Source organism: Dermacentor silvarum, chromosome 10, assembly GCF_013339745.2.
Source record: "Dermacentor silvarum isolate Dsil-2018 chromosome 10, BIME_Dsil_1.4, whole genome shotgun sequence".
NCBI lineage: Eukaryota > Metazoa > Arthropoda > Arachnida > Ixodida > Ixodidae > Dermacentor > Dermacentor silvarum.
The window spans coordinates 153,995,940-154,011,777 of NC_051163.1; the positions used below are offsets into that span (position 1 = coordinate 153,995,940).

The 15,838-nt window shown below is 46.4% G+C and overlaps 1 protein-coding gene across 2 annotated transcripts in view; it reads left to right on the top strand.

The window, feature by feature from the left end:
- Positions 1 to 15,838, top strand: part of LOC119431092 (BSD domain-containing protein 1-like) — a 46,512-nt gene that overhangs the window by 14,847 nt on the left and 15,827 nt on the right. For both annotated transcript variants that reach the window (XM_037698568.2, XM_037698569.2), the window contains exons 6-8: positions 5,638 to 5,827; positions 9,525 to 9,778; positions 13,008 to 13,311. In XM_037698568.2, coding sequence (XP_037554496.1) covers positions 5,638 to 5,827; positions 9,525 to 9,778; positions 13,008 to 13,311 — 748 coding nt within the window. The remainder of the gene's footprint in view (positions 1 to 5,637; positions 5,828 to 9,524; positions 9,779 to 13,007; positions 13,312 to 15,838) is intronic.

Here is a 15,838-nt window from a genome sequence, read left to right on the forward strand (position 1 = left end):
CCAGTGATCTCTGCCTGCGCTAAGCATGCGTCAGATGACTTGATCTATCCCCGCTGAATTCCTGATTTCGTGTTTTCATGAATATCATGTTAGTTATCATCTGGCTCCTTGTGGCTGGTGCAGGTTGCGTTTGTGCCAATAAACTCTGTATTAAGTCAACCACGAGTACTACCTTCGGTGCAGAGAACTTTTGACTCTGAGTAAGCAATGCCTGAATTAGTCTGCAAGCACAAGTGAAGTCCATCTTGTTATTCACTGCCAAGAATGAGGGTGTAGCCCATGCTCAAATAATACCACCTTCTAATTTCCTGAAGGTTAGGTTATTGTCTCGTGCAGCTGAGTGGTTCAGGGAGGCATAAATTCAGATCGAGGACTTGAAATGTGTGAGCTTAGAAAACACTTGCCTTGCTTAAATTTTGCTTTTCTGCTAGGTGGACGCTGCTGGAATTGAGTAGTAGTTCTTGAACAGGCGTGCAGTGCTGTAGTTTTGAATGGACTTGCATATTCATTTTCTGTACGTGCTTTTTGATGATGCCATTAACCCGTTACTGCATGAAGCTTTATTTTCTTGTGAAAAAATTAGACAAGCCTTTGTTTAGGCCAGATATGCCTAAACCAATTAAAATAAACTTTACTGAACTAGAATCATTGGGTATAACTGGTCCACCTTTAACTTGTTTAAGAGTTACGTGATAGTGAACAATCAGTCTGCATAGATGGCGTTTATTCAAACTTTAAGGTGATTAATCAAGGGGTGTCCCAGGGCTCAATAATTGGGCCTTTATTGTTTTGTACAATAATGATTTACCTGATGATACCATCATTTCCATGTCACATAAATCGTTAACAATGTTAATCACTAAGCTGAACATTGAATTGACAGTTCAATGGTGTCGTTTAAGCAACCTAATTTTAAACCCTTTTAAAACTCAGTTCATGATTACTAAAACATCTCAAAAAGTTCTTCCTTATCTAGCGCAAGTATCCATAGACCATCATTTAATCCCAGCGGCTGAATATATATCTTTCCTTGGCATAAAATTAGACCCTAACTTCAAGTTTAAGGGGGGACGCAGCTTTCGCATCGCGAAAAATGGCTAAAAAATAGATTTTTTGAAAATCACATTTTCAGTTTCTGTAACTCTTATTCTATCTGATTCCGAAATATCATCACTGAAAACCAAGTAGAAGTGCTCTAAAAAAATTGTTGTATCAGACAAGGTGCCGAAAAATTCCGCGGAAATCGCGAAAAAACGGCGTTTTTCAAGCCATGATATCTTCGGAACGGCGCAGCCGAGCGCCGCCATCTTGGTCTCGTTGGAAAGCGCATTTCTCCTTCTTCAAATCTGCCGCTTCAGCTATCTCCTCCATACAGAAACAAGCACACAAAAAGCAAATGATTGAAGGTCGTGCCGGAGCCACCGATTGGCCGCGCCCGCCACGTGACTCCAGCGCGGTTCGCCATTGGTTCGGTGCTCTCTCCGTGATAGCGTCGTCTGCTCCGCTTGTTGCGGTGTCCTCACGAGCTCCGGACAGTTTCTGTAATTTCGACGAGTGTTAAAGCGGGCGCTACGTGGACATAGCAGTAGTGTGGCCGATCCCGCTTTTTGTGGACGTCTCAGACTCGCGGCTAAGCATTCCGAGCATCGGTGACGCGGACTTCACGACCGAGCTTCGGGCACGGAATGCTCGGACACGCGGCTAAGCCTCTCACGCGTAGGCGTCTCCGACTCGGCGATGAAGCACATTGCGCGCGGACTTCTCGGATCCTTGCCTAAGCATTTCGTGCGTTGGCGCCTCCGACTGCGCGACTAAGCAAATCGAGCGTCGACTTCTCGAGCCCGCGGCTACGCATTTCGCGCGTTGGCACATCGCTCAACAAGTGTCGACTCCTCGGACCCGCGGCTACTGCACTTCGCGCGTCGGCACCATGAGCGTCGACTCCTCGAGGCCGCGGCTAGGCATTTCGTGCGTCGGCACCTCGGACTGTGCGACTAAGCTAATCGAGGATCGACTCCTCGAGCCCGCGGCTAGGCATTTCGCGCGTCGGCACATCGCTTATCGAGTGTCGACTCGGACCCGCGACTAGGCACTTCGCGCGTCGGCACCTCGAGCGTCGACTCCTCGAGCCCGCGGCTAGGCAATTCGCGTGTCGGCACATCGCTCATGGAGTGTCGACACCTCGAGCGTCTATTCCTCGGACCCGCGGCTAGGCATTTCGCGCGTCGGCACCTCGGACTGCGCGATTGAGCTTACCGAGCGTTTGGACCCGCGACCAGGCATTTCGCGCATCGGCACCTCGGACTGCGCGACTAAGCTCGTCGAGCGTCTATTCCGCGGACCCGCGACCAGGCATTTCGCACATCGGCACCTCGGATCGACCCGCGACTTAGCACATCGCGCGCCGACTCTGTTATCGTAATGCCACGATATCTAGTAATAATACCTATCATACCACCCCTTGATAAAGAGAACCTCATCATGAGCTCTGTTCACTAGGCCACTTGGGCTGGCACAGACACCTGGCTGTAGAAGTGAGGCATGATACAAAAAGTACAGGCTGGAAAGCACCTAGCAGCTGCATTGCTGCCTATCTATCAGTGGCTCTCCTAACCTCCATAGCCATTGTCAATGGAAGATGATTCAGAAGGCTGCTGAGAGCCTTCATTCAGTAACATGGTCGATTCTACCGATAGAAAACCATGCCTCACTGACTGCACTATAGGCTGCTATCAATGAGGCAGTCTGCAGATACAACGCTAGAACTACTGTATATTTATGCCCACATAGTTCTGCACCTCACTTGGTTTGAAACCCAGGCACCATGCTCTTTGTAGAGCAGCAGTCAAGAATGCCATACAAACTTGACAAAGGCAGAACAAAGGCACAGCAGACCAGAGGCCACATGTCCAAGAAGCCCCACGTCACAAAACACATCAAAGATTACAACTTTGGTGCGTTTTAGAGAACTGAAGAGGAAGGTGCAACTTTGAGAGCCGTTTTCTCAACTGTTTTTTCGCCTTTCTGCTCAGTTTCTGGAGCTGATTTCTTCGTTACCGTTTAACCTATTTTGATTCTGTTTTTTTTGTCACGTTCCTTGGACTACAGTGCAGGTCGAGACAGTCTCGCATTTTTATCTTGACATTTTATAAATTTATGGCGTGGCTATTCGTTCACCCCGAAAGTGTGCTTGGTGTGAAGGTAACTTGAAAAATGACTATCTAAAAAATTTGTGTTGCGAAAAAAAAAAAGTAAGACTGTCACGACCTTCAGCACGCATTGAGCTATGCAGTCAATACTCAACGAGCCTTCCATCATGTTTTTTAAGCTCTCCAGGCCCTCCAGAAAGTTCAAGAGAGAAAAATTCTGCTCAATAAGATGTTCTCAAGGTATCACTCTGAAACTTTTATGGAAGTATCAGGGAGACATTCTAAACATTTGTGCCAATTTTCATCAAAATCCATGAAGAAATCAGGAAGTTGATTTTCAAAGCCACGTCCCCCTAATAATCATATTGCTTATGTTAAACAAAAAACTGCTTCTGGTTGAAGAGTTAAATTAAATCTCGTCCATTTTTTTTTCTTATTGTCTTTATACTTTGCCTTCATACATAGTCGCATCATATATGGCATTACTTCGTGGGGAAATACATATAACTGTCACCTTTCGTCCATACAGCACATTCAGAACCAGGCCATTCGCATTATTACCAACAGTTCCTTTTACTGTAATGCTTCTCTGCTCCTTCAGGCTAACTTCATTCTTCTTGTATCTGGCTTGTAAATAAGTAAATTTTATTTACTTATCATTCTGTGCAAATTACTTAACATTTTGCATTTTAATTAATAGACTCTAGGTTGTTCACAAATACAATAGCACTAGGTTTGCCCATAATCACAACTTTCTATTACCTATATGTAACGCGAACTATGGCAAAATGACATCCTACTTCTCAGCGATTAAATTTTGGAATGACTTACTCAATGCACTTAAATCATCGTGACCTTTGCATGCACTCAAATATTAACTTAAAAATTTCATTTTGTATAAATAGTGGTCCTGTTTAATTTACTTTGTATATAAAGTGTGTACTTCATTTGTTAAATAGGTTTGTACAATTTAGATTGATAATATGCGTAATTTTTTATTTACATGCATGACTCCTTGTATAGAATCGAATGTATTCCTTTCCACTACTACGTTCACTGTTTATTTGTAGATTGCATAATTTTATACTGCTCTATCAATTAATCATTTTGTGCCGATCTTGTTAACCGAGGGTCCCGCTGCAGTCGTTTGACTTTGGGACCCTCGCCTGTATACTACTAACAACCAACTATGTATCTTATATGAATAATAAACTGAAACTAAACTAAACCTCACTTTTCCAAAGAAATGCCCAGTTTCAACCTTATGGGCCAAAAATTGTTGTGTATCGTATGTGATACATCATCGAATTCCGAGTACGTTTTTTGACCATGCAAGAGTGCATTTGAATTGCAGTGAACTTGCAAAAATTACCAGAACCACTGAAAAAAATGAGAGACGACCCTAATCCTTGACTTAGGTGTCTGCTAGTGGCACTTGCACCTCGCTGTTGGCGTACCCTGGTACCCCTACCCGAGCGACCACGTAGACCAGTAAAGTCTCGGGCTCTCGCGGGAGAGGAAAAACCGACTTTCGATCTCTCAGCGTAGCATTTTTTGTCTCGAAACGCTAGCCTGTGCTGGTGCGTGCCAGCCACTCCTGCCTCATGTAACGCGCGAGGGTCTCGTAATTCTGATAGGACGCCGATGCTGCTGCCGCTACATGTTTAATTTTATTTAGTAATGCACGGGTTTAAGTGTGACATCACTGGTGACGTCACTTCTGGTCTTGGGAGTTTCACCGGAACCTGCACTGATGTGTTGGGTATCTAAAGTGTATGATTGTGTGCTCTGGTGAACGGCAATTAGACTTTCCTTAATTGTTTCTGATTATTCCTGACACTTATTTAGCGCTTCACTGTACTAAACCTGTGCTCTGATGGCATATCTATCGTCAACCATAAGTAGAACCATCGATATCCACCTGTTTTTATTTTTTGATGATTTATTTTTAATTTAATCCCACCTTTGTGACAAACCGGAAGTCGGTCCCTAACCGGAAGTTGCTGTGCAAGAAACAGAGTGTCACTCATTGCTCGTGCCACTAAAAAGCTCAACACACTAGTTTAATAAGAGATAAAGCCCCCCCCCCTCCCCCCTAGTTCCAGCTAGTGCAAGTTTCATCAAAATTTAACGGCATCATCCTTGATTGACTGATTCATCCTTCAGTATCTAGGTCAGATAATTTATAGACCTTTTTTTATGTTAATTTTTGCTTTGCATTGTCTCTATGAGTTTGGCACAAGCTGAAGGAAAACCTTCTTCCTTTTCTTTTGATAGTTATTTGTTGCTTCAATTGTGATTAGCTCCTGGAACGTGGCAGGCCCCAGGCTATCTTCATGTGATGATATTGAAGTTTACCGTGTAAGTGTTTGAGAATGTTAAACTCTCGGTGGCTGTTCTGTGGGGCAGGGACAGAACTGTTGTTGCATTGCCCCTTGTCCACAGACTCTTGTCGGTGACTGTACCATGCACATTCTCCCTGTTTCAGGATGAGATTGCGCATATTCTGCTCAACTATAGTGAAGTGCAGCGGTTCTACGATGAGCTGGTACCAGGGGCAGTGTCGCATGAGGAGTTCTGGCAACGCTACTTCTACCGCGCATTCCAGCTTTGGCAGGCTGAAGAAGAACTGGTCAACAGTGTCCAGGAGTCCAGCGAGCGTCTCTCCATCAGTGGTGGTCAGTGCTGTCCTTAACATTTAGGATACCTCATGTGCATTAGAATCTGTTCTCAAAAGTGTTCTCAACATGCGCGGTACAAGGTAGATATGCAGTCAAACCTCAATATGACAAACACTGATGTAACGAATTATCGGATATAACGAAGTAAAAAAAAATTAGCCAATATTAGTGTGTAGCGAATATATGCTTATAATGAATGTATTTTCGTGTCAGATACGACCACGGTGTAAGAAGGAAGGTGATCCGATGGCGGCGTGAGGCGCGGCCACTTATTGTGACTCTACGCACGCCGCTGCCGCAAGGGGCAGCACCTGTTCTGGGGGCCACTTTTTTGCTCGCTTTGCTGGCGCTTTTATAAGCACGCGCGGCAGAAGTGCTTTATTTCAATGAATATATGTCGTTAGCCTGCTTAAAATGACTCTACTTGGTTGGAGGAACGTCCCTTTATATTTCTGCCGACATTCCGATTGACTCCGACGCGGCGAGCAGTAAGCGCAGTGCGCCGTCTGCTCGAGCAGACGATGCGTCTATCGTGTTCGAAATGACGGTATTTTGACGGTAAGTGGCATGAAACCTTCTACCTGCTCAGGATTTGGCGTCCAAATAACGAAACATTGCATATCTTTGGGTATGGGTGTTTAAATGCTGACGGAGGTCGTAAATTATCCACTCTTGTGCCGCTGCTCCAAGGCTTCCTGAACGCGTGCTGCCCCTAGCAGCGGCGCTCACTTCCGGTCACACGAAGTGGCCGCTCTCTCGCCCCAGCACGGGCGCGCCGTCGGAGCACCTATCTTCTTACACCGTGGATATGACTTCCTTATAACGAGGTCCAACTGTAGAAGTTTTGAGGAAGAGAAAGAAGTTTAAGGAGATGTTTACAAAAATGCTAGAATGAAAAGCATGTATAGCATACCTGATTAATTAAAGCAGGCTAGGTGACTATTAGTCACTGCCCCATTTCAAAGGGGATGCCAATAAATCGGCAGCGGCAGGAGTCTGTTAATTACTGTGACAAGTTTATTTGGTTTGTTCTTGCTTAACAGGGTTTGATCAAGCTGAAGTGGTAATTCATTGTAAACTCTCTACTATAGTCGATTCTCGATAATTCGAACTCGGAGGGGCCCAAAAATTTGTTCGAATTAAAAGAAGTTCGAATTAAACGGAGGAGTTATTTTTGAAGTAATCATGCACCATAGCATGACGTACGAACAGTGCGAGTCGTGAAATATTGCGGCGCGCAAGCACATAGCTAGCGAGGGCCACGAAACTGCCCATGTCGGCCAACGTTCGCTTCCCGATAACAGCAGAAAACAAAACTTTAGCGAACAGGCGGCGCCGGCACGGCAACGGGCGCGTAAAGACCGTTGAAGGTGAGGGAGGAGGGCGGCAGGGAAACGGATTTGGCCTTGGCAACGCCGTCGCTTCGGTGGCTCCCCTCGCCCTCCTTCTCAACTCCCTCGTAGCTCTCCCACCTTCGGCTGTCTCCGTGCGCGCCCGCCAGCTTAGCCCGCTCCCTGAAGTTTCGTTTTGTTCCGTTACTGGGAAGTTGGCCGGACTGGGCCTCCGCAGATGCTTCCCTCTCCGCCGCAGCTGCAGCGACGTCAGCACGTACACGTGTGTTCTGGTGCGACGGTGAAACGGCGACCTTGCCATTTGAGGGTGGGAAATTTCCGCCACAGTGTTTCTTTTTTTTTTCTTTTTAAATATAGGCTGATGATGATGATGTGTGTTCAATGTATTCACTGTCCCTTAAGGTTTGCCGAGACAGACGCTGCCGCTAAAGGGCTTGCTCTTAAGCTCAGGCGCATGCATGCTGGTTGGTCAAGTTTGAATTATGCGGCGAAGGTAAATTTTAGGATGAAAATAAGAAAAGTTTGGGCCTATAGTAATGCATGGGTGCCGGCCGAGACCGTCAGTCAAGATCAAATTAACTGGAAATCGAATGAACTGGAGTTGAATTAACGGAAGTCTACTGTACTTTTAATAGATCCGTGACATCACACTGATGTACCAGCTCTAGAATCTGCGCATAATTCGAAAATTGAAACTTTGACTTTCATTTTCTTTTTTAACAATGAACTTGTTACCGCGAAATTAACAAAAATTTAATTTTGTAACAATGCTTTAGTTTTCTAACCTGATTTATTGTTTTTCTTTAGTGTCCCTCTAAGTACTCAACCAATCATTACAATTAATGGAGACGGGGTCAGGAATTTGTCACAACTACCGTAAAATTCCGAGCAAGTGCCCCCACCCGTGCAAGAGCGAAACATTGCTCTACCTAACTTCACTACTAATTTCAAACATCCGCGCCGTTCCGGGAAAGCGCCCCCCCCCCCCCCCCCCCCCCACTGCTCCGCACCAACACTGGCCTGCCACATCCAGTCCACGAAAATGATGGCAAATTTGGCAAATCGCACCAGTGCACGTCGGGCGCCCGGATGAGCCATTTCATCGAATCATGGTCGTACCCGGGCGCCCCAGTGGGCACGCGAGTGCATCAGGGCGAACTGCGGCTGGTGGTCTGTAGTTCACGGACCGCCGGCCGACGGCGAGATCTGCCTCTCTCACGGCACAAAGGAGTTCCCTGCGGCACAGTGACGTGACCACTCGGTGACTGAGGAGTGGTCGCGGCTACGCTCTGGCATCGCTGGCAGCTTCACCGCTGCTAATCACTCGCCACCGATATCGTCGCTAGGCCTTTTTCAGTTCACTTTGAATCTGTAGCAGACAGCGCTTCAGAACGAACCGCCGACGCTCCCAAGCAGCAATGTTTTTGTTACCGTCGTTGCCGCTTTACCCTCTCCTCGCAATAATTTCACACGATGAAGAAAACATGCTGATATTTGCGGCGCCACCAGCTGCGATGCGAGCATGGCCGAGCCGCGGTTCTCTGTCCGCCGTCGGTAGCCATGCACTGCAGCTGAGCTTCACTTGTATCGGAACTCTCATTAGTGCTAAACGTTTCACCGTGGACATGGTTTTTAATAAAGTGAACATTACGCGTCAATTTAATCTCGCGGACATAATTTTGCCTGGAATAGAAGCTGCATAACCAATGTTCGCGTCGCCGGTCGCGGCGACGCACCGGTGCAGCGTCGATGCGCTTTCTGTAGTTCTTTTGGTGGTTTTGAGTAACGGTGGTGGTTGAGAGTGATAAACACCACTAACAAATCTTTGGCTTAATAAAGTTCATGTTCAATAAAATTTTAATGCTATTCTAACTGCGCTTCTTTTTTTTTTTTTTTTTTTTTTTTGCTGAAAAATTTTGTCGTGGCCATCTTGAATTTTGGTGCCGTTCCGGGATAGCGCCCCCCCTAACTTTGCCGGTAATTTCGACTTGCTCGAGGGGGGGCGCTTGCTCGGAATTTTACGGTATTTCGTACATACTAATGAAGTTCTGTATTCTGTTCTTGGAAACGACAAGATGCTATTCATAAGTGTTGTTCCAAGGAAGCTGTGGGGTATTTTTGGTTTATGATACAGAAAGTCCTTGATTAACGAAATTTCTGATCTATTGAAATTTTGTTTTGCTGCAAGTATGGCTTCGTTATGTCAAGAATATACTGTATACGGTTTTCAGCTCAGCTATTACCCTTTGTTTTGAATGTGCACCAAGTGGCTCAAAATGATGTTCCTCCTGGGATGACTTTCACTGGCCGTGTCTTTCCTCGCTGCATGTCAACTTGTCCAGTGGATTCTGATCACCTGATGGAAACCCTGACGGGACCTGGCAGTCGGTTCCTGGGTTCTCGGCCCATGGTGGTGCCCCCCAACACACCCAACGCACCGTCGGCCGAGCAGAGTGGTTCCAACTCGCCCCAGCCTGTGAAGGCTGCCCCATCCCCCGCAGGCGACGCCGGCTGCGACATCATGGGAACGTTGACCCCGGAGGAGGAGGGGGAAGATGAGGACGACGAAAGGACGTTGCCCAGCTGTTCCTTGAAGGTATCGCCTGGGTGGCACTTGTCGACAGATTTACAGTGAACGGTCAGTTTTTCAGACATGCCTGATAAATTGGATGCCTTTGTGGCACCAACACATACATAAAGCCAATGTGTGTAAGGACGTCTGAAATTTCGGTTATAAAGCCTTCGCCGTCCGATTTTTGAGACATTTTGCCATGACCGCACGTCTGAAACAGCATTAATCGAAGCCACCACCACTGCGATTTTCATTATCTCGCAGCTTCAAACTATCGTACTCACAGGCCTATTCACTGGCAGCCGTAACTACCGTGGTCACCGTAGCCATTTGTATTTGACCGCGTGGTGTTTCGTGCGTGGTCTTGTGCTCGTTTTGTGCTGTCGTGTTCTCGTAACACTAGACCTAGCTGCTTCGACGTTCGCTACCAACCTTTCTGCTGTTCAGTACAATGTTTTTCATTTCAAGGATTCACCGCTGTCAGCTATGGAGTGAGCTCTGCATTCGTAATCTTCGCTGATAGCTTCAATGTGCGAAAGGCACGGCAAGAGTCTTAAGAAGTGTTGCATAATGCTGACTCCCAAAAGTCAACTTTGCCACTATACGGTAGTGTTAAGTAGTGAAACATATGAGGTGTATAGTGGTGAAGCATACAAAGAGTGAAAAGAAGTCGCTGCCACGGGACATAGGACATGTTCCTTAATTATACATGTTCGCACCTGCTGTCTCCTGTCATTATAATCACCAAGACACGTACTAACAGTACTGGCAGGCCTTCAGAGCTATTTTAGACGAGCTTGTAGGGATTTGAGCACTTGAGGGCAGTAAAAGGCATGTATATGTTTTCTTGTTTGTGTCTTTTTTCTGTATGTTTTCGCGGTCCCTAGGGAGTCCGAAAAATTGGATGTCGACTGTATTTAGTTTATTGATTGATGGATTCATTCATTCATTGTTTATACCGAGCGTGCAACGAGATGGTTCTTGCACTTTCCATAAATGCTGGAGTGGTACAGTAAAACCTCATTAATTTGGATTTCACGGGACCGAAACAAGTGTCCCGATTAAACCAATGTCTAATTATCAAGGATATAAGAAAATAATGAACAAATGCTTACTACATCAACACACTTTTATTAATAAATGAATCAGCCAATCCCATTTCTATTTTGCACGAAAGCAGTGCGGAAGCTGCAATTCTTGTCATCTCGTGACTGATTAGCGCACACAGCGCCAAAGGCCTCGTGACTTCCTTCACAGTGCGGACGCGGCGCACGTCTTCATTCGAGACACGCACTGTACTGCCGCGCGCACGTCTCGATTATTTTTTCACCAGTTTAGCTGGTTGCCAACAGATCGTCTGTCCATCGCAATCTAGCCAGCACTATTCATCCTTGACAGCTTCCGCCCTGTTTGTGACATTAACGTGCACAGCCATTGCACTGAGTCAAAATGAAACTACTGTTTGCTACAACCACCGCAAACTAAACCGTGGTTGGTATTTATTGACATGATCGTGAATGGTGCGACCACATATTTCTTAAGGCATGTGACCGACATATGCACCGAGTCAAAAATGAAACGAACATTCGCCGCAACCGTTGTGGATGAAAATGTGGTCGCTATCGACGCGATAATGAATGACTACTGCACAGTTATAAAGGCACACAGCCAATGTTGGGTTATGCGCGATGGCAAACGCAATAGAGGCTATGGCCCCAAAAATTTGGAGGACGCTGAAGCTTCGCCTTTAAGAGTGGAACGCGATAGCATTCAAAGATCCCTGAATGCTTGTCAGGCTTCCCGACAACTGCAGCTTTTTTTTTTCTCCACCTTCACCTCTGCCCTCCGCTGCTGTAGGGAGCCTACATGCAACGCTCAACCTGGACACGCCGCTGTTGGTATGGTAGAAATGCTGGAAAAGGGTTTGGTGTTTGGGAGTCTTGTAGCAGAATGATTTTTTCTTGTACATTCAAATTAGAATCCAACGCTGTCATGTGTTTAGGTTGTAGTGAAGTCGTACTTTACGATTTTTCTGACGGATTTTACCTTGAGAAATTCAATTTTGTTCTCTAACGCCTTGCGCCACACGGAGGGCCTGCGCGGTCGGGGTGCTTCGGGATGATTTTCTCGGCCACTGACGCCAGTGCGTTCATGTCGACACCGGATTTTCTGCGACACGGGACCCTTAACGCTATCGCGTTAAAAGCACTACGCATTCCTCCTACGATTTGGTCTGATGACTATGGTGATCCTGACTCTGCCGCTTAGTTTTGGTTAGATGTTAGCGCCTCTTTTAGGCGCACCTTTGGGGAGCTCTGCACTCGCCACACTCCGAGAGTTGTCCGAATTAACTGATGTGCAGCCTAATACATCTGAATTGACGAGACTTTGATTCTATTAAGTAATGCATACGCCTGCTGGCACCAGAAGACGAGTGCGAATTATCCTATTTTTCGAATAATGAGGGTTGAATTAACGAGGTTTTACTGTATTTTACTTTTACTTTTCGAGATCGTTTTGTTTTTGCGAGACTCTGCACTGGGCGCGTCGAAGTATACAGCCGACAGCATTCTGGGCACTGTACGAAGACAGTGAGCTTGGCACAGCGCCAAAAACACTGTCGGCTGTATACACGGAAGTGTCTGATGCCAAATCGTACGAAAGTGAAACCATATCTGAAAGAAAACGTGGAGGAATGTGGGCGTGCTGTCAACAACAACCAGAAAAGAAAATCCTAGAGAGAGGGAGAAAGCACAATGAGACAGCGACGAAGGGATGAAGGCGGGCGGTGGTCAAGCAACGTGAGGAGGGGGAAAGGATAAAAACGATAAGAGGGAAAAAGGAGGTTAAGAGGGAACCAGTCAGAGCTTTCTGCATGCAAAGGGGGCGCTCTCCCCTTCCTGACTAAGGGGACAGCGCTGCAAGGGAGCTTCCAGAGACTGGTGGCACTTGTGGATCTGCCATTGGGGTCACAGCTTTGCATGGGTACTCATATGAGACAGGTTGGGCTTAATCTCTTTTCCTATAAGTGAGGTGCTTAATGAATTGTCTCTATGATGGAGAGTGTTGAAGTACGGACAACACTAATTCGTTGTAAAAACCCGGGATGTCCCACTGTATATGAAACACTGTGGTGCAAAGGGTTAACACCTCGTAGCAGTGATCCAGAGCTAAGCGTGCCAAAATTCGTTTTCCTGTGAGCGCCGGGTGTACACCCATAGTGATGTATTTTTGTTCCTTGTGTCCTGTCCAGCAAGCACTTGAAGCCAGTGCGCTGGAACCACATCCTGTCCCGGCTCCTGAGGTTCTGGCAGCCAGGCTTTCATCACAAGTCGAGACGACAGAAGAGGTCAACAGTACGCCTGGGAAAGAAACTGCTGCAGTTGTAAACACCAGTCAGTCGGGATCGGTGGCCCCAGCTGTCGGGGCGAAAGAACAAGAAGCCAATGGGGTTCCAACAACTGCAGAAGCTACGAAACCGGCAGCGTCGCCTGCGGTACCAGCCGAGGCAAAAGCATCGGCACCTGGTCCTGGTTCTGAGTCATCGAGTGGGAAAGGTAACTGATACCTCGGTGTCCGCACCATTCTGCAGAGGGTTGTGTTCAGATGTCAGATGTTCAAACTGCTTTGCCAGAGTCTCAGACCAAAGTGGCTAAAGTTGTGGCTTGTTTTTTTTGCCGAGTGCGGGATATGGTGAAAATAAGTGACATTGGCAGCATCACAACTAGTGCTGTCTAGTATGGGCTTGCGGAAATTAACCAGCATGTGGATATGCGCACGAGAGCGAAACAATTTTTTTTCTTCATATTTTTGCACTCCAACAAAGTGGTGGTGCGGGCCTTACCTGAGGGTGTAAGGTCTGCACAATATGGTATTTGTAGCATTGTATATAGGATTGGAGAGATTGTATCTCCAGTCCTGTGACACAATGCTATTCACTGCATTCTTAGAAGTATTCAAGCTATTAGAATGGGAAGGCTTAGGAGGGAGGATCAACTGCGCACACCTCAACAACCTTTGGTTTGCACATTACATTGTCCTGTTGAGCAACACTGGGGATGAATTGCAACAAATTATTGAGGACCTTAACCGAGAAAGTGTAGGAGTAGGGTTGAAGATTAATATGCAGAAGCCAAAGGTAATGTTCAGTAGCCTGGCAAAGAAACAAGAATTCAGGATCGCCAGTCATCTTCTACAGTCTATGCAGGAGTTTGTTTATCTAGGTGAATTACTCACAGGGAACCCTTATCGTGAGAAGGAAATTACGGAACAAAAAAAGGGTCGGAGAGCATATGGCAGGCAATACCAAATCCTGACTTGCAGGTTATCACTGTCGTTCAAAAGAAAAGTGTATAATCATTGCATTCTAACTGTGCTAACATATGGGTGCTAACATCTGGGGCATAGACTTTGAGGTTAAGATATAAGCTCGAGAACAAGTAAAGGACCAGGCAAAGAGTGATGGTATGAAAAATGTTAGGCATAACGTTAAGAGACAGGAAGAGAGCAAACAGGGATAGCCGATATTCCAGTTGACATTAAGGAAAAAAATAGGGCTGGTCAGGCCATGTAATGCGTAGGGCAGGGTGGACCATTAGGGTTACGAATGGGTACCAAGGGAAGGGAAGGATAGTCAAGGATGGCAGAAAATTGGGTTTGCAGATTACATTAAGGGGGGACGTGGCTTTGAAAATCAACTTCCTGATTTCTTCATGGATTTTGATGAAAATTGGCACAAATGTTTAGAATGCCTCCCTGATACTTCCATAATAGTTTCAGAGTGATACCTTGAGAACATTTTATTGAGCAGAATTTTTCTCTCTTGAACTTTCTGGAGGGCCTGGGGAGCTTAAAAAACATGATGGAAGGCTCGTTGAGTATTGACTGCATAGCTCAATGCGTGCTGAAGGTCGTGACAGTCTTACTTTTTTTTTTTCGCAACACAAATTTTTTAGATAGTCATTTTTCAAGTTACCTTCGCACCAAGTACACTTTCAGGGTAAACGAATAGCCACGCCATAAATTTATAAAAAGTCAAGATAAAAATGCGAGACTGTCTCGACCTGCACTGTAGTCCAAGGAACGTGACAAAAAAAACAGAATCAAAATAGGCTAAACGGTAACGAAGAAATCAGCTCCAGAAACTGAGCAGAAAGGCGAAAAAACAGTTTTGAGAAAACGGCTCTCGAAGTTTCACCTTCTCTTCAGTTCTCTAAAACGCACCAAATTTGTAATCTTTGATGTGTTTTGTGATGTGGGGCTTCTTGGACATGTGGCCTCTGGTCTGCTGTGCCTTTGTTCTGCGTTTTTCATGTTTGTATGGCATTCTTTACTGCTGCTCTACAAAGAGCATGGTGCCTGGGTTTCAAACCAAGTGAGGTGCAGAACTATGTGGGCATAAATATACAGTAGTTCTAGCGTTGTATCTGCAGACTGCCTCATTGATAGCAGCCTCTAGTGCAGTCAGTGAGGCATTGTTTTCTTTTGGTAGAATCGACCATGTTACTGAATGAAGGCTCTCAGCAGCGTTCTGGATCATCTTCCATTGACAATAGCTATGGATGTTAGGAGAGTCACTGACAGATAGGCAGCAATGCAGCTGCTAGGTGCTTTCCAGCCTGTACATTTGTATCATGCCTCACTTCTGCAGCCAGGTGTCTGTGCCAGCCCAAGTGGCCCAGTGAATAGAGCTCATGATGAGGTTCTCTATGAATTAAAGGGGTGGTATGATAGGTATTGTTACGAGATATCGTAGCATTACGATAACAGAGTCGGCGCGCGATGTGATAAGTCGCGGGTCCGAGGTACCGATGTGCGAAATGCCTGGTCGCGGGTCCGCGGAATAGACGCTCGACGAGCGCGCAGTCCGAGGTGCCGATACGCGAAATGCCTGGTCGCGGGTCCAAACGCTCGGTAAGCTCAATCGCGCAGTCCAAGGTGCTGACGCGCGAAATGCCTAGCCGCGGGTTCGAGGAATAGACGCTCGAGGTGTCGAAACTCCATGAGCGATGTGCCGACACGCGAAATGCCTAGCCGCGGGCTCGAGGAGTCGACGCTCGAGGTGCCGACGCGCGAAGTGCCTAG